This window comes from Botryllus schlosseri, chromosome 10, assembly GCF_051294905.1.
Source record: "Botryllus schlosseri isolate E-star chromosome 10, Bs_hap1, whole genome shotgun sequence".
NCBI lineage: Eukaryota > Metazoa > Chordata > Ascidiacea > Stolidobranchia > Styelidae > Botryllus > Botryllus schlosseri.
Window position 1 is genome coordinate 4,646,937 of NC_137245.1, and position 23,276 is coordinate 4,670,212.

Consider the following 23,276-nt stretch of genomic DNA (forward strand, 5'->3'; position numbering starts at 1 on the left):
AGTGCATTTGTTTTAGATTTAAGTTCTATAGGAAACTCCGATTCGAAAATAACGACAACAACTCTGTTTCAGTCGATCTAGGATGGAGATATTTAAATAGGTTTAATATTATCGACTAATATTTTAGTCGGCATTTCAGTGTTTCTAAAAGCGGCGTGTAATATTAGGATGGGTCAATATTGTCCAGTCTTTGATTAATTATAATGAAAAGGGTACTTGAAATTTGTTTTTATGATTATTTTGTAATATCGCTGCGGTAAATATTATTGCACCAATATTGAGAGATTGTGTAGTCAACAGCGAAACAGATTGTTGAGAAATAGTAGACCAATCAAATTAATCACGTATTTCCAATACCGGTCTTTATGTGTTGGTAATCACAAGTAGAGCTGTGCGAAATAGTATATATCTTGGAGATTCGAATCCGTGTCGAGTAATATGCATCGGGTTCAGTTGAGCATTCGAGTCCCACTTACGATGACGTCATAACAGCAATGTTGATATTGGAAAAGTTGAAAGATATGTCTTGTTGAGGCTTGCCGGCGCTAACGATAGAAATTAATTATTGCAATTATACAATTCGTTAGCCGAAAACGATCGACACTCTTTATTACAGTTGATGCTCGATTCGGATCCCAGTAGCCTACTCTTACCATTGTGCCCGACCCTACAGTATAGGGTGCAGGCAGTAAAAGTCATCAACTCCGCAAATATTGCTGTAGATCTCTGTGGGATCCCCTTACTAAGTTCGCACTTTCTAGACGAGTATGTAACATGTTGTTGACATTTTGGACTCAAAGAAATGGCAGAGCAATAGAAATAATCAGTTATAGCGGTGAAATACTGGTGGCATGGACTTGCTGTTTGGAGCCTTTGCTGTCATATGCCTGATTTCAAATGCCACTTGCGCAGTTCTCAACTGTGGCGCAGGTTGCCGTGCATTGGCATCTTTACCCAGTGGGACTGTTGAAGACGGCGTCAAAGGCACAACTCACACTACCACACAAGCACCGATAACGAATTCGGAACTGTTTATGGAAGACTTATATCCCACATCCGCAGACATGATTTACGATGAAGATGATACAACGATACCCGAATTGAGATCGACCACAGTTACAACTAGTTGGCTTACCACACCCAAGCCAACCACCAAGACCAGAACCTCATCCACAGATTTGACCAAGACCACGACCAATAGTCGAAGTACGTATAAAACATACCCTCTACCAGTGTTGGGATCAACTCACTACCTTCGAGTCACGAGTCATTTCGAGTCATTCCACATTTTGACTCGAGTCAAGTCAAGTCAATCGATTTTAGAAGGTGACTCGAGTCAAGTCAAGTCACTCGATTTTTGGAGGTGACTCGAGTCAAGTCGAGTCAAGTCAAGTCAAGTCACGAGTCAAGTCACAATTCAAGTCAAACTGCCTTTTCGAAGTATGAGGTATGATTACGTCATTGCATTTTGCTAGCTGTCTGAAATACCGATTGCGTCGTCATCGATTTTGAACAGATGAACGAATATAGGGTTGAATATACACGCAAGAAGGCATTGTATCGCTCATATATACGTAAAACTGCTAATTGCATAGCCTCAGTTTATAGTTACCAGCCGAAATAGAAAATATATAGAAACGAATAGATAAGATGCAATACAATGCCCATTTACAAATTGATATGATACAATTCAAGCCTGCTCCAATGACTGAGGACCAGAGGTGGTCAAAGTAGTCACCGTCGTTACTCAAGTAGAAGTAGAAGTAACGGCGGAATTTCTACTCAAGTAGAAGTAGGAGTGGTGGTTCACAAGTAAGTAAGTAAGTAGGTATTCTACGCTTATTTTTGCCTACAAAACTGAAAACTGTCAAGTAGAAGTAGAAGTAGTCTGAAATCATAACTAGTTAAAAAGTAGTGTGAGTAGGAAAAATCTACTTCAAGTACTTCAAAAAGTAGAAGTACTTCGTTACTGACCACCTCTGCTGAGGACTATATAACCTATATTCGAATTCAATGAATAAAACAAGAGGCTTGGTTAAGGTAAGAACAGAGAACAAAAATAGACATTTTGCTATTAAATTACTTTACTATACTAGTTTACGACAACGTAAGCTGAAAGCTTCGATAACTTCGTTCTTGGTCAAATTATTTGTGAGATAACAATGGAGGCTCAGTAAAACGCACGATCATTGAATGATTGGTCGCTCTCACGGGTTTCACCAGCGTTTCGCGAACAATCCGAAGATATGCAAGATACAGTGATTTTTATCAACACCGATTACTTGATGACTTGAAATTGACTTGTGAATTTTGCTCCGAGTCACGAGTCAATCCACATTTCTGGATCGACAAGTCAAGTCAAGTCAAGTCATTTTAGCAAAGTGACTCGAGTCAAGTCAAGTCATACGAAAATGGTGACTCGAGTCTGACTCGAGTCAAGTCATGACTCGAGTCATCCCAACACTGCCCTCTACTAGAAAATATTCCCTACCGGATTTTGCAGGGGCGCGAAAATTAAAGAGGCAACTTGGCAGTTTCTCGTCATTCAGATGTAAAATTTGTGTTCTGTTGCAGCCGTGCCCACATGAGTGCAGTTTTATAGGCTTTTACAAACTGAAATCCCAGCATACATTTGCAATAGCAATTAAAGAATTCATTCAGCAATAGTAGCATTTAAATAGAAGAGTAATTGGAAACTAATGACCAGGAAAACAATGATAAACTGATACATACTATGACCTGATTAAGTGATAGCCCTGGCCTATCATCTTGCATCTCATTTCTTCAAGGCAGTCCAGTCTCGGTCGGCACAACCAGAAACGTGATGGAGACCTGTGTTCCACCTTGTCCACAGGCCTTTTCTGTATGCTTGAAATCTGCCAAGGGATATTATTGCGGCTGCCAAGCAGGATACCTTCGAAATTGCGACATCGATTGGATTTCAATGTGGAAGTAAGTAACTAATTGTTGGAGGGGTCGGGTTTATAAAATAGTTATCTGGTTAGGCCAGATACAGGCAACATTTTTATCTTAGGCTAGGCCACTCATCAATTTACAAGGACAAACATCCATCGATTTCGTCTCATTGCTACTGATGCGACTTATGTATATGGCAGACGTGGACAAAGGAACTTTTAAGATTAAAATTAGAATTACTGCTATACAGATTTTTTTTCAAATTAGATTGTAATAAGAATTAGCTAGACAGATTTTTCCAATTTAGACTAGGATTGCAAATCCTGAATTCGCGTTACCTTGGCAATTGAAGCAAGTTCAGTTCACATCGAATTAGAATTCACTCCCCTAATCGCGAGAATCGCAAATGCCTGTGCACTATGCAGCACTAAACAATTCTCCTGTAGCATTTTCAAGGAAACTAGACATTAGATTATAAATCAGAGCAAACGAACATTATTAAATTAAATTAGAATTAGATTGCCGGCATTTCTCTCTAATTAGTGTAATTTCATCAACTAGAATTACCTAATTTTCCAAGTCTGATGTATAATGTTTCTGTTCGTGAGCTACACATTTATGATATCACAGTCTTTAGATATAATCCTTAACTATCTGAGCACTATCTTATCCATACTGCTAGATATGAAGAGTACAATCTATTCATAAAGCTACCATTTACAATACCATACTTTTAGAGCCTTTGCTGTTAAAGCAAAAGTTTAGATTACCCTACTATGAAGAGTACGCAAACACCAGCTCTCCAGAGTTCCGAGGGCTCTCCGAGAACATAACTAAGATCCTCAGAAGCGCTTTCGGAGAAATGTCTACCACGGTCAATGTCAAAAAGATCACCAAGGGTTCGGTTGTGGTCTGGTACGAAACTGCTACTGCGAACGGCAGAGAACTTTCTAAGAAAGATATTCTAAGCTATCACGCAGCGGCTCTCACAGACCACAATTATGGGCTTGGAAATATATCCATCGAAGCACCAGAAATTGGTAAGGACGTCTGCGGCACTGAAATACAATCATCCAATTGGGACTGGGGTAACTCTATGTCTGTAAAGCAAGAGATTTCTATATTATTCTGCTATTCATTATCCAAACTATATGCTGTTGCCACAATTCCGAATAGTCAGTTCGCCTCTGATGCTAAATCTAAATGGTGCCATGCGCATTCCGTCGATCAAGTAATCATGGACGATTTAGTTGGAAACCAGCGGCTGGATGAGTCTGGGTTTGAAACAAGTGCCGATATGGAATGATAACATATTGATGGAACCAGCGCGGCTAATGAAATCAGAATTATGTTTTTGCATTATTTTACATTCATGCACCGCTTTATTTGAGTATATGTTAAATATTCAGTGACAGCTCCTGACACCTGCTTGCCTGATAAGATAAGGTCCCATGCAACTGACGTATCAAGTTGGACTTTCGGTGAAAGCGAACCGGGGGATTGGGCTCGTTCAAAAGAAAACTGCGAGGACGAGGGTAATTATACATATAGCATCTCACGACCCACACTTCAAGCTTACAGAATCTCCTCAAGTCAGCAACATGTACTACCCGTCATTCCCGCCTGTTATAGTATTAGACACCACTTCATTTAAAAGTCAGCCAGTACCATCACTTACACTGAGCAATGGTTTACTAGTTTCGAATTCTTTACTAGTTGCTGACGATTACCTCTGATGAGTTTCAACCGAAAATATTCGGGCTCATTTCAATTTGAATATACTATGCAATTTAGTTCTTTGACGATCAGCTAAATATTACTATTTTTCTGGGTAGTTCTAGTTCTAGCTGTAGCTGTGGATTTTGAAAAGTAGATATAGCTATAGTTCTAGTTGTGTTTAAATAAAATTGTTACCGAACAACTACAAAACTAATCTCAGAAAGCTCAGAGTCACGACTACTAAGAGCCAGGAGCTGGGTTTTATGGGGGTCGAAACCACTCCCATTTCAAACTCGAAACGCGGTCCTTTTAAAATACAGATTCCATCTCCAACATTTCTTATCACATTTGCAGTTCAGTAAGTATTGCCACAGTGCTGCCAAGTGCCAATTAGCGACAATCGACAAATGCTTCGGGATTGAATCCAGTTCGTTGTGGATATTGAAAGCTCGTTAGTTTTAGTTCCAGCTGTCAGTTCTTAAAATTGAGTAGTTCGAGTTCGAGTTCTAGTTGCACATTTTGAAAATCCAGTGGTTTGTACTAGTCTGACATGTGAGTCGATTGTTGCTGAAGAGTTTTGTTCTTCGAGATCAGTGAAACCATCCCATTTCAATAACAGATCACACTGCAACCATTCGATGCATTAACGGAAGTAATGGCGCTCGTTATGATCGGAGTTCTCTTCAAGAAAATAATTGTTTGGTTACATGGGAATCGGTATCGAAATACGTGAGTCGTATAACACAGAGTGTCATTTTCAGCAATAAGCATACTGTTAAAATTCAGCCGAAGGGGACATGCTTTCTCTCTAGTATACAAATTTTTGTAGCGTATTGAGCTGATAAAATTGCTAATAAACCGAACCGAGCTACAATTGTAGTTATCCCTCAAGCTTACCGGACCATGACACATCGATCTCGCCTTCCGACATATGCTGCCTTTTTGTCACTTGCCTTTAATATTAACTTCTTTACTTTTTATTCAGTGTGCATGTCTCCTCCTTTTTGACATTGCCTAGGCCAGGTGGGTGTCTGATTTCGAAGACTACTCGAAATCGTTTTGAAACCTACCAATATTTCATTGTATCGCAGGTCGCAGTCTTGTGGTGTATTGAAATGATGAAATTTTTAGTCAATTCAATTCAACTTATTGCTAACAATTTCATCATTTCGATACACCACAAGACTGCGATACAATGAAAGATGGTGGTGGTTGAATCGCACTCACCTTATAGAAATAGAACACGCCAGGGTTGTAACGAAGTCACAAGTCGATCTCACTTTTATAGTTATGACTCGAGTCAAGTCGAGTCATTTTTAAATCACCACCGAGTCAGTCCGAGTCCAAGTCATCGAGCAGAGGGTCGACTCCGAGTCATGGTCCAAGTCATGGTGTTGGCAACTCAGTTTAATCCACTTTTTATAACTCTATTTGGTTATTATTATTATTATTATTATGTATAAAAACATTTAGTGGTGCTTTTCGCATCGAAGGCTTTTTGCACCACGGCGATTTAGACATTTTGATCCAAATGATAACATGAAATGTCATGAAAATACAAGATGAGTACGTAGCTAAATGCGACGCTTTGACTCTCGTATGAAGTCCAGTAGATCGGCAATAATGTTGCTGTCCGTTAAAAGGTTATATAGCTGGAAAGGTACGTTCTTTGTCTGCGCGATACGTTGTAGCTTTCTTCTTATCTCAGTCAGATGTGAGCAGGTCATAATATAATGTTCGACTGTTTCTAATTCGTCGCAATGCTCGCACAATGGTGATTCCGAGCAGCCAATGTGGTGGAGCTGTGCATTGAGTCCGCAGTGACCGGTGCGTAGTCGAAACAACGTAGCTTCGCTGCGTCTTGGTGGGACTGATGGTAATTTCACCTCCAGATTTGGTCGGAAGATTTTGTAATGGCTTCCTGTTTCTGAATCGAGATATTCCCGGTTCCAAATAGCTTTGCATTTATGTAGAGCGATTTTCTTTGCATCGTCTATAGGGATGTCATGAATTGTGATGGCACGGTGTGACGATGTCGCCTCCTTGGCCAGACGATCGGCTACTTCATTGCCAGGAATTCCAGCGTGGCCCGGAATCCATATGAGCGTGATTGATTTTCCTTCACTCGTCAGCCTGTTGAGAACATTAACGATTTGAGTAACGATAAAAGGCCCATCTGTTCGATAATTAGCTATACACTCCAGCGCACTAAGGCAATCGCTGAGAACAACAGCTCGGCTAACGTTATTCGTTTCGATCCAATGAAGAGCGGATAATATGGCATATGATTCTACTGAGAATGACGACAGAGCTCCTTGGCATTTGTGGGATATTGTTATATTCCGATCTTTTACGAATATCGCATAACCAGTGGCATCTGGGGTCTTCGATCCGTCTGTGAAAACATGTAAATGGTTTGGGTATGAGCCCATTAATTCAGTATAGGCTACGTCCACACTGTATCGGAATGAGTGACGATTGATAATTCGTGATAATGACAAATCAACCTGTAAATCACCGATTGTCCAAGGCGCTGCTCGAACGAGTTCCTTGCCGCGAATACACTGGTCGTCGAGTGGGTTCGATCTTGTTAAGAAGTTGAACGTACAATATCTGTTTCTCAATAGGCAGTATGTGTCTTCCCACGATGTCTGGAGTAACTCAGAGTTTGCGTGGTTCGACTTAGTTAAAGTTTCATATCGGTATTTCAAACAAAGAAACATGTGTCTTATGTGTATTGGCATCTCGTTGCACGACGCTTCTATCGAACATATCGGAGTGCTTTTCATCGCACCACAGCACACCCGTAATGCCTTATTAGTGATTACCGTGATTTTCTTCAGGTACGTCACAGGCGCGAAGAAATACGCCTCCATTCCATAATCGATCACGGATTTTACTAGAGTTCTGTATAAAGTTAGAAGTACATGTTTCGAAGCCCCCCATTTCGTTCCAGACATCAGTTTCAGAAAATTTATCCGTTTTTCGCACTTTTGAGCTATGTAATCAATATGATACTTATAGTTTAGTCTTTTGTCAAATATTATTCCAAGGTATTTGTAAGTATCCGCAAAAGTGACCACGTGATCTCCCATACGTAGATTGGGGAGAATTACTTTCCGTTTCCGGGTGAAAAGCATTGCGACAGTTTTTTGACTTGCGATTTCAAATCCCCATTTCCTACACCATTGGTGTACTGATTCTAGAGATATCTGTATCTCAGAAGCGATAGCTTCAATGTTCAGGTCACTTTGCCATAATGCAATGTCGTCGGCGTATAATCGGCAGTGTGAAGTCACAGTGGCGGGGAGGTCGTTAATCATTACCGCGAAGAGTAAAGGACTGAGGACGCTTCCCTGGGCGATTCCGTTTTCCGTAATAAACGTTTCTGATAGTGTAGTACCGAGCCGTACTTGAAACGACCTGTCAGTGAGAAACTGGTTCAACCAATTCAAGATCTTACCTCGGACTCCCAATAGAAATAGTTTGTGAATAACTGCTTGTCGCCAAACCGTGTCGTAGGCTTTCTTAATGTCGATGAACACTGCGATCGTGGAACGTCCGTTGTGAATTGCTTTGTAGACTTCATCATGCAGAGCGATTACATGATCGAGACACCTCCGACCACGTCGAAATCCACATTGAGAGGTATGAAGTAAATCGTTGGTTTCCAAAAACCAAGATAGACGATGAGCGATCATAGATTCCATGACTTTACTGAAATGACTCGTTAGGGCGATTGGGCGGTATGAATTTGTAAGGGATGGGTCTTTATTTCCCTTCAATATAGGAACAACTGTGGATTGTTTCCAAGTCCGAGGGACTTGTCCAGAGTTCCAAGACTGGTTTATAATGTCTAACATGCTTGTCAAGCCAGAAGTTGGCAAGTGCTTAAACATAGTATAGTTTATCATATCATTGCCAGGAGAAGAGCTTTTTTTGGATTTGATGGCTTTAGTTAACTCATTTATCGTGAAGGGACAGTCAAATTGGTGGTTGCTATATCGTCATTGATTAAATGTCTAATGGTTAGCTGTTGTCTCCTTAGTCTGAGTTCCTCTGAAAGTTGAGAGTTACTACTAACGCTTTCGAAAGCTTGGGCTATTGCATCTGCTTTTTCCTTCTCTGACTTTACAGTACTTGTACCCACTTGTATATTAGGGATTTCGCCAGTTGTTCGTTTTCCAGATATGGATCGTGCAATATTCCAGACCTGCCGGAGGTTCGCCTTATTGCCCAGTGATTCGCAGAACGTTATCCATGATGACTTTTTTGCTTCCAGTATTGTTCTCCGACAGAGTGAGCGAAGACGTTTGAACTCAATAATATGTTTGACGCCGAAAGTACGTTTCATCTTGAGGAAAGCAGCTTTCTTCCTTCTGACGGCCCGATCGCATTCTTCATTCCACCAGGGAACTGGGTTCTTTTTATGATTACGTTTCATTGGGATAGATATACTAGCCGCCTGGAATATTTTCTGTGTGAAGTTATCACAAGCCTCATTAATGTTCGCGGAATTATACTGTATCGGGTAGGACATTTCAGCATTTCGCGTGAATGTCTCCCAATCTGCTTTGTTCATATTCCATCTAGGTCAGTGGTTCCCAACGTGGGCGATATCGCCCCCCGGGGGGCGGGCGAAAATGACGAAGGGGGCGACAGGGGGGCGAAAATGGACAAAGGGGGCGACGGGGGGCGAAAATAGCGAAGGGGGCGATAGGGGGGCGATGACGCGTAAAAACGGCTGACCTTTTTTTTTTTTTGTTTTTTTTTTAGTCATCCACCTAGCAATGCGAAGCGAAAAAACGTTATTTTCAGCTCTGAGCGGAGAAAGATGACCTTTTTTTTTATTTTTTTTTTTTTTTTAGTCAACCCGCCGGTGATTACAGTCTGTATGCCCAATTATCGGTGCACAAAATTTGGGGGGCGATGATCGGTGTTGACCTTGAAAAGGGGGCGATGGGTCGTAAAAGGTTGGGAGCCACTGATCTAGGTGGACGTTGTCCAGAATTAACGATCCGCATTGAGTAGGATATGTGAATAACGGCGTGGTCACTGTCGATCAGGTCGTTCGTAACGCTGACAGTGCACCTGTTCGCGATGTCAGTCGAAGCAATCGAGAGATCAATCAGTGACCATCTTCGTATTGCGTTTGTTGCGATGTTAATATGGGTGGGGTTTGTTACGTTCAAGGCAATTAAAGGGTTATTGTCCATAATTTCATGAAGTATGCGCCCTCGTCTGTTGGTGGAGTCAGATCCCCAGGACCAATGGTGGGCATTAAAATCTCCGAATATAAGGGATTTATTGGTGAGCTTCGGCAAAAATTCAAATGAGCTATGACTTACTGTGTAATCCGGATGGCAGTACACATTGCAAATAGTGATGCCGTTTATTTCTACACACAGTGTTTCAACTCCTCGTGGGCTGGCAATTCTAACTTGGCGGAAGTTTAAGTTGTTGCATATGATAGTTGCTAGGCCTCCACTGCGAACAGTGTTGTCGCACCGTACTATATTATATCCATGGAACCTTGGTTCGTAGTCAGCTATCAAATGTGTTTCCTGTAACAGTATTACGTGTGGTCGCTCTGGTAACTGGGATAGGTATCTTTTGAACTCGTGTAGCTTCCTATAAATGCCCCGGCAGTTCGACTGTATAATTTTGAGTCCGTTTTCATTGAATGCGCTGATTTTCGTACGATGAGATGAGTCCTTTCAGCGCCTCGCTATCCAGGGGAAGGCTATGCCATTTTTGTGTTGCAAGTGAGACAAGGTTCGATACGTCTACCTCTTCGTTGGCGCGGCATGCTGCTATGGTCAGTGCAATTATTTCGGTCAGATACGCAAAGAATATTAGTGGATGGGTGGATGAGATCAAGGACAAGATGGAGGATGCTCCATTGTCTTCGGGCTGTGTGTCGTAGGGCGGGACGGAACGTGTGTCTTGTAGTTGGATGTTGCAGTCGTTAGGAACTGGGTATGTTGGTGGCTTGGGGCGGTGGGTGCATGTGGACATGGATGGTGACTTCTCCCTGTTTGCAGGTGACTCAGCACTTTCGGGGTATATCCTAGTTTGATTAGTTGCCTGGATGTTTTCAGAGAGGGACAACACTTGGCTGTACGTTGGTCGTCTGGGAGTAGGTACGTTCGGCGCAGAAGCTGTTACCTTCGCTTTTGCGGTAGGGTAGTCTAGATTCTGTTGCTCCCGAATTCTTTGGATCTCAAACTCTCTTTTAAATATGGGACATCCTGTATATGCAGAGCTATGGTTCCCACTACAAGTGATACATTTCTTATCGCAGTTACAGTCTTTATAATCGTGGTCACGACTTCCGCATCTCGAACAGGTTGTTTTGCCTCCACAGTACTTTTTTGTATGACCAAATCGATTACAGTTATGGCATCGCAACGGTGGTGGGTTGAAGAGTTTCGTTCTAAAGCGCAGGTAGCCAATGGTTACGAAACTAGGCGGGTCTGGTAGACTAAAGCAAATTAGCACGCTCATGGTATCTTCGAGTCCATATCAGTTCTTCTCTTCAAACGTTTCGCGAATGTTACTCCATAGCTGCTCAAAAACTCTACTATTTCATATTCGGAAAGGTCAGAGGGTACTCCGTTAATAACTGCCCTGGATGCGTGCTTCCTATTCTTATAACGTGACGTTGTTACTGGTATCGGGGATTTGGGATGAGTTAACACGTCTATATCAAGCAATGTTTTCACCTGTTGTTCATTGAAGCAGTTGATCAGCAAATCCCCCGACGGAAGAGGCCGAATCCCTTCGTAGTTTCCAATTGCTGAGTATATAGCTTCATGCACTATATAGTTGGGTGCCAGTGAGACATCTTCCTTTTCGAACAATTCAGGATAACTTTCAAGTCGCGTTGTTCGTCTGCGGGTGTTTGAGAATTAGCTGTAGACTGTAGACTGGATCCACAATCTTCTTCAATAAGTCTCGTCTTCGCCGGTGGTGACTTAGTTCCTGATTCATCGTCTTTAGTCGGTGCTTTACGTTTCGCTGTGTTAGCAATCGCTTCCATGCGTTCGACATCCTCACTTTCCTCCATTACGCGTGATGCTGTCGTTGATTACAACTAATGATCGCGGAAGATTGCTAGATACGTCCGCACTCCACGGCGGTCAGAGCGAACTGAGAACTCTATTTGGTGATGTCGAATGGTTCGCATTTATAATATACTAATTTTCTAACTAACTTTTAGCAGTTTCTACTATCATTTTCAAGTACCAGTACCAATGACGAAATGACGAAATACCAATAGGTTGGTTACTGTACTATTCTTCGACATTTCAGTGAAATGTCGGTCTTGGCCCTCTAAGTCGCGAGTCATATCACTTGGTTTCAGTCATGCGCAATGACTCGAGTCCACGTCGAGTCAATACACAGATTGACTAGATTCGAGTCTTGTCATTTCCGTATTTTGGGAAAATGACTCGAGTCAATTCGAGTCATCAGGAAATCGTGACTTGAGTCGGACTCGAGTCATTACAACCCTGAAACACGCCACTATTTCAAGCTCTATCCCACATCCTACTACAGCTTGAAAACCATTTGCAGCGCAATCCACGTCTCACGTGTGGCTGGAAGAATATAGGTCCATGCGTATTGTCAATCAGAGTGGCCGAAATGCTGCAAAATGCGATTCCTTGGTTTTTACTGTCGCAATAATTGGCACGTGCAAAATAGCCTACAACGAAATGATAGTAAACATTAGGTCACAAAGTTACTAAATGATAGGCCGTCTTTAGCGACATCCCCTAACATTCAACATAAGTTAGGTTGTTAGCGTGAGATGTAAGTTATAATTTGGTACGGTACCCAATGAGATGTGCAGCTTAAGGCAGAGAGAAAGGTCCAAAAGTTATACTTAATGAAGAAACCACCATCCATACATATTATCTGTCATGATAGGAAAAGGGAGGCCAGCTTACAGAAGATTTGCTAACTGACTTCATGACTACTATGACAACCCTATCTTCCAAATATAAGGAATCGACTGCTGACGACCTGGATAAATTTATCGATCTTTATCATGACATTTCGCAAAACGTCGAGCAAAATGATATCAAGGTAAGCAAAGTCTATATTTGAAGAATTAATCACAAATAAATTGGAGACGCCCCCCAAATAAGAAAGTATAGACCAGAATTACAATCCATCACTATTTACTGCAGTGTATGCTTTATTATGGTAAAAAAGTTTGTTATAATTATTCTGCTAACATTGTGAAGCATTAGTATTCAAGATTTGAGCCTGTATTTGGTCATATAACCTGAGACCATCCGATACCATACACCCGCTTGTAATGGTTGCAGATTACCGTCTGCTTCTCATTGGTTATTTGGGAGATAATAGTTGTTATCAAGGAAGTTTCCTTTCAGGTTTCGGAATTAGCAATGTACAATATCATATGGGCAACGGATAATCTACGCAAGGCTCTGGACAGTACTGTGGGAGATCAACTTCAGAATGCTGAAAGCACAAAACTAATAAGATCCTTGAGAATCTTTGCGGACAACATCGAGCTTACACAGAACGTTTTAGATATCACGTCATGGTCCGTGAAATTTCTGGTGAGTAACCATACTGTGACCTAAAAGTAGAGGCGACACGGAACGGACACAACTCACTGCCCTTCTATCACTGTATGTCGCTCCTACGAGACAACAACAATGGTTGCGCTAAATCAGTGGTTCCCAACCTTTTTCCAACCACATACCATTTCGAGGTTTTAAGCAGTACTCGCGTACCACCTACATAAGTTACCGCGCCGAAGGCGGTCAAAAATGCTTCCAGCGTGTTGAGCTGCCGAAAGTAGCAAAACAGAAAATAAACTGCTCATTTTAAGGTGCAATATATGATTTCTGTACAGTGAATTCATTTGAAATTATTGTGGACAAGTAGGCTATATTAAAATGGAATTTGGTTAGGTAAGAATCCCAATGCTTTACGACTAGATCTCTTCGCCGTAGGCCGCCATTGGTGGTATTGGCCTTACCCACGACGACGACGGCTACAAAGAACTCAAAATCAACCCCACCTGAACTAACAACTCCCTTCGGTCGAAAAAAAAACAGAATCTACTCGCGTACCACCTGTTCGCGTGCCACAGGTTGGGAACCACTGTGCTATATGAACACAAGATTTGAGAAAACTAGGGTTACCATATTTTGAAACCCGAAAAAGGAGACACTTTTCGAATATTGTGGGAGCTCCAGCACCGGAAGAGAAAACCGGTGATTTTGAAACTTTTTCGACCAGTAGCACTATATTGACGAAAGAAAGATCATCACTAGAACGTTATTTTCCAAAAACAACCGCCGGATTTTGACCTAAAAAAAACTAATTTTGAAAAATTTTTTCACCTGACGTGAACAAAATAGGTGTTTTTGCACATAATTTTAAAATTGTACTACTTATCCTAATTTCCGGTTGGAACTGTCGGTCCTAACGAAGTAGTTTGACATGAAAAAAAAACTTTTTTCAATAAAAAACTGACAAATTTTGCATGAAAAAACTAGTATTTTAACGAAATGGTGGTATGAAGAATGGCCGAAGGAAGAATTCCAGTAGTTACATCACGTATTAAGGTAGAAATAATTAAAATTAGTTGTAGTACAACGTGAGATACTTCCCTACAGTCTCGGGTAGAAAGTGTCTGTCCTTACTAAGTAGCTTGACAAGAATGAAGAAGGAACGTTCAACAGCAGAAGTTGTTGGCTGAGCACACTGAAGTTGTGCGTTCACTGCTGGTGACACACCGTGTTGCTTCATTATGACAATGTTAGCTACATCACAATTTTTCATCATGCGCTTCTTGCGCTTCTTGATATAAGAACCATACAATGCCCAAGCAGTCTTGCTTCAGTTAAGACAGTGGTTCCCAACCTTTTTCATCTCGTGCCTCCCTTGGCCGAAATTTAAGCCAAAATTCCCCCCTTAGGATAAATCTGACCGATTATTAAAAAAGTTCATTTTTACCGCGCAAACACCTGTTGACGGAGATAATAAGACGGGCGGTATCGAGTGTTTGTTCCATAGCAGTGTTGTAATAACACTTTGTAGACCTTAAAAAACATTGGTCCTGGTCCCAATCAAACAACTTCTGGAAGGCTTGATTCAACAGAACCCCCCACACTTCCATTGGTGTTTTTGGCTTACCATGCACCAATCGCTTATATAACTGTAGTGAAAAATCAGTATGCATAAATTTACTGGTCTCGCGATTTTTTTTCTCAAGTTTGCGTATGCATTTGGCCAATAATATTGGTACTTTCATATATAGGAGGGCTGACCAGACTCGAGTCTGACTCGAGTCACCATTTTCTTATGACTCTACTTGACTCGAGTCATTTTCTCAAAATACGGAAACGACTCGACTCGAGACAATCTGGGTATTCACTCGAATTGGACTTGAGTCATTGTGCATGACTCGAACCAAGCCATATGACTATAGAGACTATAGAGACTAAAAGACGGCCAAGACCGACATTTCATTGTAATTTCGGAGAACAGTAAAGTTACCACCCTATTGGAATTTCGTCTATTGATCCTAATACTTGACAATGCAACAAGAAACTGCTCAAAGTGAGGAAAATTAGTTTATCATAAATCCAAATCATTCAATATCACCGAACAGTGTTGACAGGAGTGTGACTTGGACTCGGGCTCGAGTCACAATACTATGACTCGGACTCGACCCTCTGCTCGGTGACTTAGACTCGCACTTGACTCAATGGTGAATTGAAAATGACTCGACTTGACTTGAGTCAAAACTATGAAAGTGAGATTGACTTGTGACTCGGAGCTCCGTGATTTGGTTACAGTCCTGATATATAGCATAAACGTGATCAGATTCCCTGCTGGAGCTCATTGAAATTTAGGACACCCATTACGTTTCGGCAACATTGCACCAAGTTTAACATGTCTTTTTTCGATCGGGTAGATGTTCACTAAAAATAAAGCAAGGCTAGCGATCTCCTTGACTTGAATCGATGATGTTGGAATATTTTGTCACTGTCTGAAAATTTGGACTTGAAAATATATGATAAATACTTTTACTAGAGGCCTTGTTGTGATAGATTCGGCACGACATTTGCTCGCTTAGGATATAATTGATTGAGAACCGTCACTTCAAGACTAGTATCCCTTTGAGATCAACCCTTGATACGAAATTTCCACGGAGCCAGATTGCTGTAAATCCCCCTTCATTCCAATGTCCGTATACAGGTTTTTATAATTCCAGCAATACAGTAATTCCAACTTACAAGTCAGCCTTGCACTAAGATTGGTTAATGAAAACATTCTGCATCGCCATCGAACCGCAGGCTCGAAAAGTCGACGGACGATCATCGGTTGATTTTACCGACGGGCCAACCAGCGTTACCAGAGGAAATGGGCGTAACATTACTGCTCGTGTGCCTCAGTCCGCGCTCGGGACACCGACTAACGCGTCGCAAAATGCCGTGTTCTTCCTGCATAAAGACACGACACTCTTTCCGAATAGTGATGAAGAGAATGCAGAGTTGAGTGAGGTAATTTAAATCGACGACGCTCATTCGTTCTTTTATTCATTTATTTCAAAAGAGCATCGCAAGTCATCGGTACAATATATATGATAAAGCAAAATTGGAACATCAGCACTCCGTACTCAGGCACGACCCTGTTGCAACATACTGCTATCTTTTACTATAAATAGTGTTTCATATTTCGATTGTTTCATTACAAATGTTGATAGAGAAAGTTCTTTTGAATTCTCACCTTGTTGCTGACGATTATAAACTAACCCCAACGGTTAGCAGCCGGAAGTATGCAGATTTAATTCAATATGAATATATTATTCTATTGCTAATACCTAATAGCTTCATATCTGTTCAGGTGCTCAGTATCCAGATTACAAACGCAACACTGCAAAACCTCCCAGACCCCATCAGGATGTCCTTTCCGTTTTCCAAGCAGATCTCCGTCACAAAAGAAGTGGTAGTATCTTTGGTAACATGAGACCTAATGATGACAACCTCGAGCTTCGTAGTTTTACCTACTGATTGACAACAGGCGAGTGTAAGTGGATGCAGTTTTACGTCCCAGCGGTGTACATTTCTCGACCTTGAAACTGAAAACTGGGATTATAGCGGCTGTGAAACTCAATACGGAGATACATCGGAATATGTCACGTGTAGTTGTAATCACGCTACCAATTTTGCTGTGTTAGTGGTAAGAAACTTTCATTATGACGATAACTTGGGCACGCTATACAACTAATCCTGCGAATATACCGGAAATTTGTATTCAGAAAACAAACAACGTCAAAAACAGTTACATCTTGGATATTGTGGGGCAGATTGGATGCACTTTGTCAATCGTTGGGTTGTTGTTGACGATTGTCACATACTTATATTTTAGGTAAGTCATTTTTATGTTATTGACGTTTGGTCAATCTCTTTCACATTTCTGTTGCTGGATGAGGCGAATTTACCTAATTAAATTGTTGTAGTCGAGCTAAAAATGTTCTGAGTCATAATATTATATCTGAAAAAGTGAATCATAAAGTAGTTTAGATCTAGTTTTGTCTAATATTCTTAAAACTGTGTGACGTGGACGTATAATTATTTCTTCACTGACCACCTCTGCTATTGATGTTACACGCATCGCTTCTCCCATTTGTCTGATTTTTTAGAATATATATATTTTCAGGTTCCTCCGAAAAAATAAGTTGAACCAAATACATTTACACCTGTGCGCCTCGTTGCTGGTGGGTTACATCACGTTTCTGACAGGAGTAGAGAGACCGCGCGCTTATGTTCCATGCCTCGTGGTTACTGCCGTCCTGCAATTATCATTCCTTTCTGCATGGGGATGGATGATCACGGAGTTTTACGTCATGTACAGGTTGGTATTATGTTATGTATGCGTGTGTGTGACGTACTATATCCAGGGTTGCAACTAAATCAACGGGTGCGAGTCACAAGCCAATTTCACTCGAATGGTGTTGATTTGAGTCAAGTCGGGTCAGTGGCTAGATATAGCGTAGTGGTAAAATACACGGCTGCAACACAAATGGGTTGAGGGTTCTAGTCCGGCCGAGCTCGATTTCCAGAATTCCTACCTAAGTATTGGTGAATATAGGCTACTACAGACATCAATTCACCACCGAGTCAAGTCCGAGTTCAAGTCGGGAAGCTGACGGTCGAGCCCGAGTCATATGTTGAGACTCGAGTCCGAGTCCAAGTCATTGTGATCATTGTTCAGTTTCGAGTTCAAGTCAGGTTCAACTCACTCTCAGGCTTTTTATTTTACATTTTTAGTAATATCCAAGGTCTCTCATTCCTAATGTACTAATTTTCTCTCTCTTAACATGTTTATTCAAACGGACAAAGACAGTTTATGTCCCTATTGTTCAAGTATCAGCCCTGATACACGAGGCTTGAATAGGTAATATAGAATGTCTTGATTCATAGGGCTTGCGGTCACGTCATGAGCAATGACTCGAGCACAAGTCGAGTCAAAAGGCTACACACACGGATTCAAGTCAGGTCGAGTAACTTTATATTTTGAAGAAAATGACTCTCGCGTCAAGTCAAGTCATCGAAAATTGCAACTCAAGTCAAGACAACCCTGGCTTGGTAGATGTACCATCAAATTCAATCCATGAGCGTTCGAAACTGTAATATATTACCGTGCGAGGGTATATATGTAATGCTCTGGATGATTTTGTTTCTTTCTATTCCATTTTAAGGAAATTCATCCGGGTGTTCGAAGACATCCACGGACGGTTTGTGTTTAAGGCGAGTATTTTGGTGTATGCCGTTTCACTGACGACCACTGCCATTACATTCGTGGTTGCTTTCACTGTCGGCGATACTGTCGATGGTTGGATCCTGTCCAAGGACAACGGTTCGTATATTCTATGCTTTATTTTTGGAACTTAATATTAGCAATAGTTCCAAATATAGCTGTGACTGTACGTATTACAAGTGTACGAGGACTCTACCTTGGTGGATCTTTGAACTGCCTAGTTTGGAGAGGAGCTTAAGTGTATATTAACATCCAATGCTTGACAAAATAATATACACCATACTATTATGAAAAGTCGTCAATCAATTAAATATGATGTGATCCACGAATTGCTCGAATGAAATACAGGGGTTGTCGGTAAAGAAGTCTCTTTACTTTTTCGAAGTACTCAAGTAGGTTTTTCTTTACTTACACAAGTACTTATGTCTGTAGACTACTTCCACTTCTCCGGAGCATAGTATTCAGGGTTTTTTTTCAGCAAAACTGTACAGTAGGTTACTAAAATACTTACTCGGTACTCAACTAAAAGTAGATGAAACGTCTTAAATCTATGTACTCAGTCGCAATTAGAAGTAGCGAACCCGGCGTAAGTAGAAAAACAAGTATTTTAGGCCTGTTTTCGGTAAGGCTGACAGAAGATGATGTCTTTTCCAGATCCCCTGTGCTGGAAATCATCGTACGCGGGCGACAGGCTCTGTTGGCTGCACTCCTATTCGTTGTATTTCGGGTTCCTGGTGCCTGTTGGTATTATGTTCGCCATCAATTTCGTTGGATTCATAGTGATCATGCACAAGATCAACCGCAAGAGGCCGAGCGTAAGATTCTATTCTATCGTACATACGTGGTCACGTGGATATTACACAGGTCAAATGAGATTCTCAAATCATGCGTCTCATTTATAGGCTGTATAACTTCTCATGTGAAATCTCCTGTGATAAGTAATTGTTATGGCATTTTCCATTTTCCATTTCCAAATTTGGAAATATAAAAATATTTTTTTGTTACGATATTAGCGTTCTGTACCTCTATAAGCCTATTTTCCTGCCATTGAGTATTCAATAATTGATCATGTGAGTTTATATCGCATTAAACCAAAACCCTATAGACTTAACACGAGCCGACAGTCTCAATCATCGAATGGTAACATGTGCACAAGCCCTGTCCAACATAGCAGCATACAGTATCAATTACTCAAGTGTTGAGCGCCATGGTAGTTGTTTAGTATTGATAGTGTTCCGACATCTATGGTCAGTTTACGCTAAACAGATTTTCTTATTATGATCCCTGAGATGTCAACCCGTAGCACAGCCCACTTTCGTTGAAGGCAGTGGTTCCCAACGTGGGCGATATCACCCCTGGGTGCGATTTTGCGGTCTAGGGGGGCAAAAATAGCGAAGGGCCGATGGCGCGTTAAAACGGCTATTTTGGAGTCAAATCGGTAAAATGACTTGTTTTTTAGTCAACTCACGAAAATTTAGCTGTAAAAGTGTAATTTCGAGATCGAGCAGAAGAATTGAGCTTTTTTAGTCAACCCGACGGTGATTACAGTTTGTATGCCCATTTTCGGTTCCCAATATTAGGGGGTCGATGATCGGCGTGGAGCTTGAAAAGGGGGCGATGAGTCGAAAACGGTTGGGAACCACTGGTTTAAGGCTTTTTATGTGGAACTGAATATCGATTAGGAACCTATATGAAACTGTAGCAATTATGAAGGGATTTGCGCTCTTAATATAACCATTGGTTTCACAGCAGTTTAACGTACCACCACTCTACTAATGTCACCTTCCAACGTCAGGGCCGTAAAGTGAAACAAACTTGTTACCTTGCTTATCTTCCCTCTTTGTGATTAATGATCTAAATCTAAATGCTCTTAAAATGCGACGCCAAAACGAGTTCCTTCGTATAGGAAACACGGAAACTCAATTAACCCGATAGTTCTGAGCATATATCACGCCAGACCATATTATCAGCGCGTTTATTGAGGTCATTGATCAATTTAACATTGATATGCCCAAATTGCGGGAAAACGCCGATGATGAATAAAGTTACCACGCAGTAAACATCCAATGTAAAATTGGCTGTGTTTGGCGTGCGGACGCTCTTTGCATTCTGTTATAAATATAATATAAATCATACGTTATCGTTTTAATTTGCAATTTCATTGTCTTGAAGGGTCACGCGTTGGGCAAAATCGACTTATTCGATTTCGTATTAAGCTTCGATTCGAGCATTTGGGTAACGCTCATTACGCCGTCATAACAGATTTGGAAAGTTTAAATATGTATATTCAAGCGGCCGGGAATAATACCATCCCAGTTACGCGTCACATTACAAGATAATTCGATATTGTTTTAACCCTACTTATTTCACTGCCCTTTGTGGTAATGTAGCGTATTTTTCACTGCCTCACAGAAATCTCGGTTCCACGAACTTGCGTTGTTTGCGCTACATGCGTTTATTACTGTGGTACAAGGTTATATATTTCCCGTTGATGATATAACTGTAACTGGAAAGTTTCGTGTATAATTTCAGTACCTCAAAAGAATAGCATCTCACTAGACTCAAATCATTACGATAAATAGGGGAGATGTGGTACCGATGGATCAAAAATTGGATAATGTTCGCTGGCCCCAAAATGTTCAGCCGAAAACAGCAGATCTTTTGCTGGCTCAGCACTTTGATACAAGCTCTACCTATCGCGCACATATACATGAATATCCGTCTTTTCAAAAAATATTTATGGACGTTTAAAATTTGTTGCTCGAACGTGTCATCGGTCCCCACCCGGTGGGTCCAATGGCACACGACCCGGGGACCTATGACACATATACCATAAAAAACTCAGATGTGACAACTTTTCTTGCTCAGTATTATAATCTAAGCTACAGCAAGCCAAAGAAGAATTTTCGGTCGCAACCGTCAAAAAATGGATTAAATATTGACTCAAATGTTATCATAAAATCACGTTCCGATTTAGGCTCGGACTTATAAATTTGAGGGTACATACATATTGCCCGAAAATCGACAGTGTGACTTCCAAAGACCTCGTTATAGCGATAAAACATCATATTCAATTATTACATAAATATTTTCTGTACGTAGTCATGTTTCATTTGTTTCATGATTAGAATGCTTGATTATTTTGCTTGATTTGGCTATTTTATCAACGGTCCCCACCCTACTAATTTCGTACATGAATCGAAAAAAATTCCACTCAAGGAAAGAACTGAAAAAAATAATAGGTTCCATTATATAGTCTGATACAAGCCCTATAGACTTCACAATAAAAATGATTGCTGGTTTGTTCGTGTTGAAGGTTACAAAGAAAAATGTATATGTCGATCTAAGTTTAGTTTACACCCCCCAAAACAAAAAAAAACATCTGTGAGAGACCCCATAGTTCGCGCACGTCGAATTTTTTTGTATGTGAGGAAAGATGTTGCCAGCGTGCAATTGTAGAAGAGTTCACGGAGTGTAATCATGGAATTATCATAGAGAATTTCCAAAGTATTTTCGGTCCCAGTGATCCATCGGTACCACATCTCCCCTACTGGATCCGCATTCGCAACCCAATATAGTCATACGAAATGTTCCCTCGAATTTTTGACCAGTGTGCGCTCACTCACCAAATCAACGCGCGAACCCTTGGACAACAGTGCATAACGAATAAAAAAAAAGGTCATCACTTCGGATTTTTTGTGCGCAGAGACCTTGTCAGCACTGCGCATTTGCGCACGTGCGCAGCTTAGAGGAAACATTGGTCATACGATATAATATTCTATCTATATTTTGGTTGGATGAAAATAAAGACTCTCTCTCTAATAGTCCTGTTTGCAATTATATGAACGGCGGGACAGTAAACAAGTTCGTAATAAGCTACACTTATCCTATTCACGCACTGCACAGTGTGGAAATGCTTATTTCTCTGTATCAGACTTGGACAAATAGATAATTCCAATTTTTTAACTAGTCTAATTGAAGCGAAATGTTGGCAATGTGATTTTAATCTAAGTTCTCAGATGTTCCCATGCTCCAATTTTAATTCCAATTAATATTCTCGTTTACTGAAAATGTTACAGGAAAACTGTATAGCGTGATTTGATCCGAGCTTGCTGTAAAGCCATTCTCAATTCTTATAAACCGTGGCTTGATATGAACATAACTTGTATTTCTTTCTGTTTCGAAACTGAATTCAATTTCAAGTTTTTGCGAATTCATTCATTCTAATTTAATTTGAAAGAGCTCAAACTTCCTTCGTTACCCAACTTTACCCATAGGACGGTCAATTTTTCGTAATAACACCCTCCAATATAATTCCAGCTTAGTCGCCAAGCCGGTAAAGACCCAGAGTTGAAGGATCAGCTAATCCGAGTGTTTCTGATATCGAGTTTACTCGGCGTGACTTGGATGTTCGCCGTGCCTCTCACGCTTTCAGAAGACGAAATCGTAAACGAAACGTTCAGCTGGCTATTTTCCATCGGAAACGCGTTCCAGGTAAACATAGAGTAGAGACTAGAGATATATGGATCATATGTTTTTAGGAATTCGTATCCAATCATGTGGGATAAAATTCCATTTTATATGCTAAAATTCGGATCAAAAACAATCCTGCCACGATTTGATCGCATCCATTGGTCCCTTAGTTCAGGGGCGGGCAACATACGGCCCGCGGGCCTAGTCCGGCCCGCGAACAGTTTCCGTCTTACATAATAATGTGACCCGTGGCCCAGTCTGCCGAGATTCCCCACTACTTGCTTACTAAGACAAATTTTAGTGACTGTATTTGATTAAATACGAGTAGTAATATAGATGTGCGGAATCCCCCC

At 41.0% G+C, this 23,276-nt stretch overlaps 2 protein-coding genes across 2 annotated transcripts; one reads left to right on the top strand and one right to left on the bottom strand.

Moving 5' to 3' along the window:
• The first annotated feature begins 991 nt into the window (after nt 1-991).
• Nucleotides 992-23,018, top strand: LOC145448705 (adhesion G protein-coupled receptor L3-like). Its single transcript, XM_080327171.1, has 16 exons — nt 992-1,206; nt 2,790-2,952; nt 3,654-3,956; nt 4,326-4,451; nt 5,255-5,364; nt 12,568-12,726; nt 13,038-13,229; nt 15,984-16,190; nt 16,534-16,647; nt 16,711-16,869; nt 16,949-17,058; nt 17,350-17,544; nt 18,392-18,549; nt 19,105-19,265; nt 22,771-22,944; nt 22,992-23,018. The coding sequence occupies exons 3-16, from the start codon at nt 3,779-3,781 to the stop codon at nt 23,016-23,018; spliced, it is 2,070 nt and encodes a 689-aa protein (XP_080183297.1). The 5' UTR covers nt 992-1,206; nt 2,790-2,952; nt 3,654-3,778.
• LOC145448458 (uncharacterized) lies at nt 6,167-8,632 on the bottom strand. Its single transcript, XM_080326843.1, has 2 exons — nt 8,099-8,632; nt 6,167-7,286 (listed from the first exon to the last, which is right to left on the bottom strand). Exons 1-2 carry the CDS (start codon nt 8,225-8,227, stop codon nt 6,210-6,212), a joined length of 1,206 nt encoding a protein of 401 aa, XP_080182969.1. The 5' UTR covers nt 8,228-8,632; the 3' UTR covers nt 6,167-6,209.
• Nucleotides 23,019-23,276: the final 258 nt, after the last annotated feature.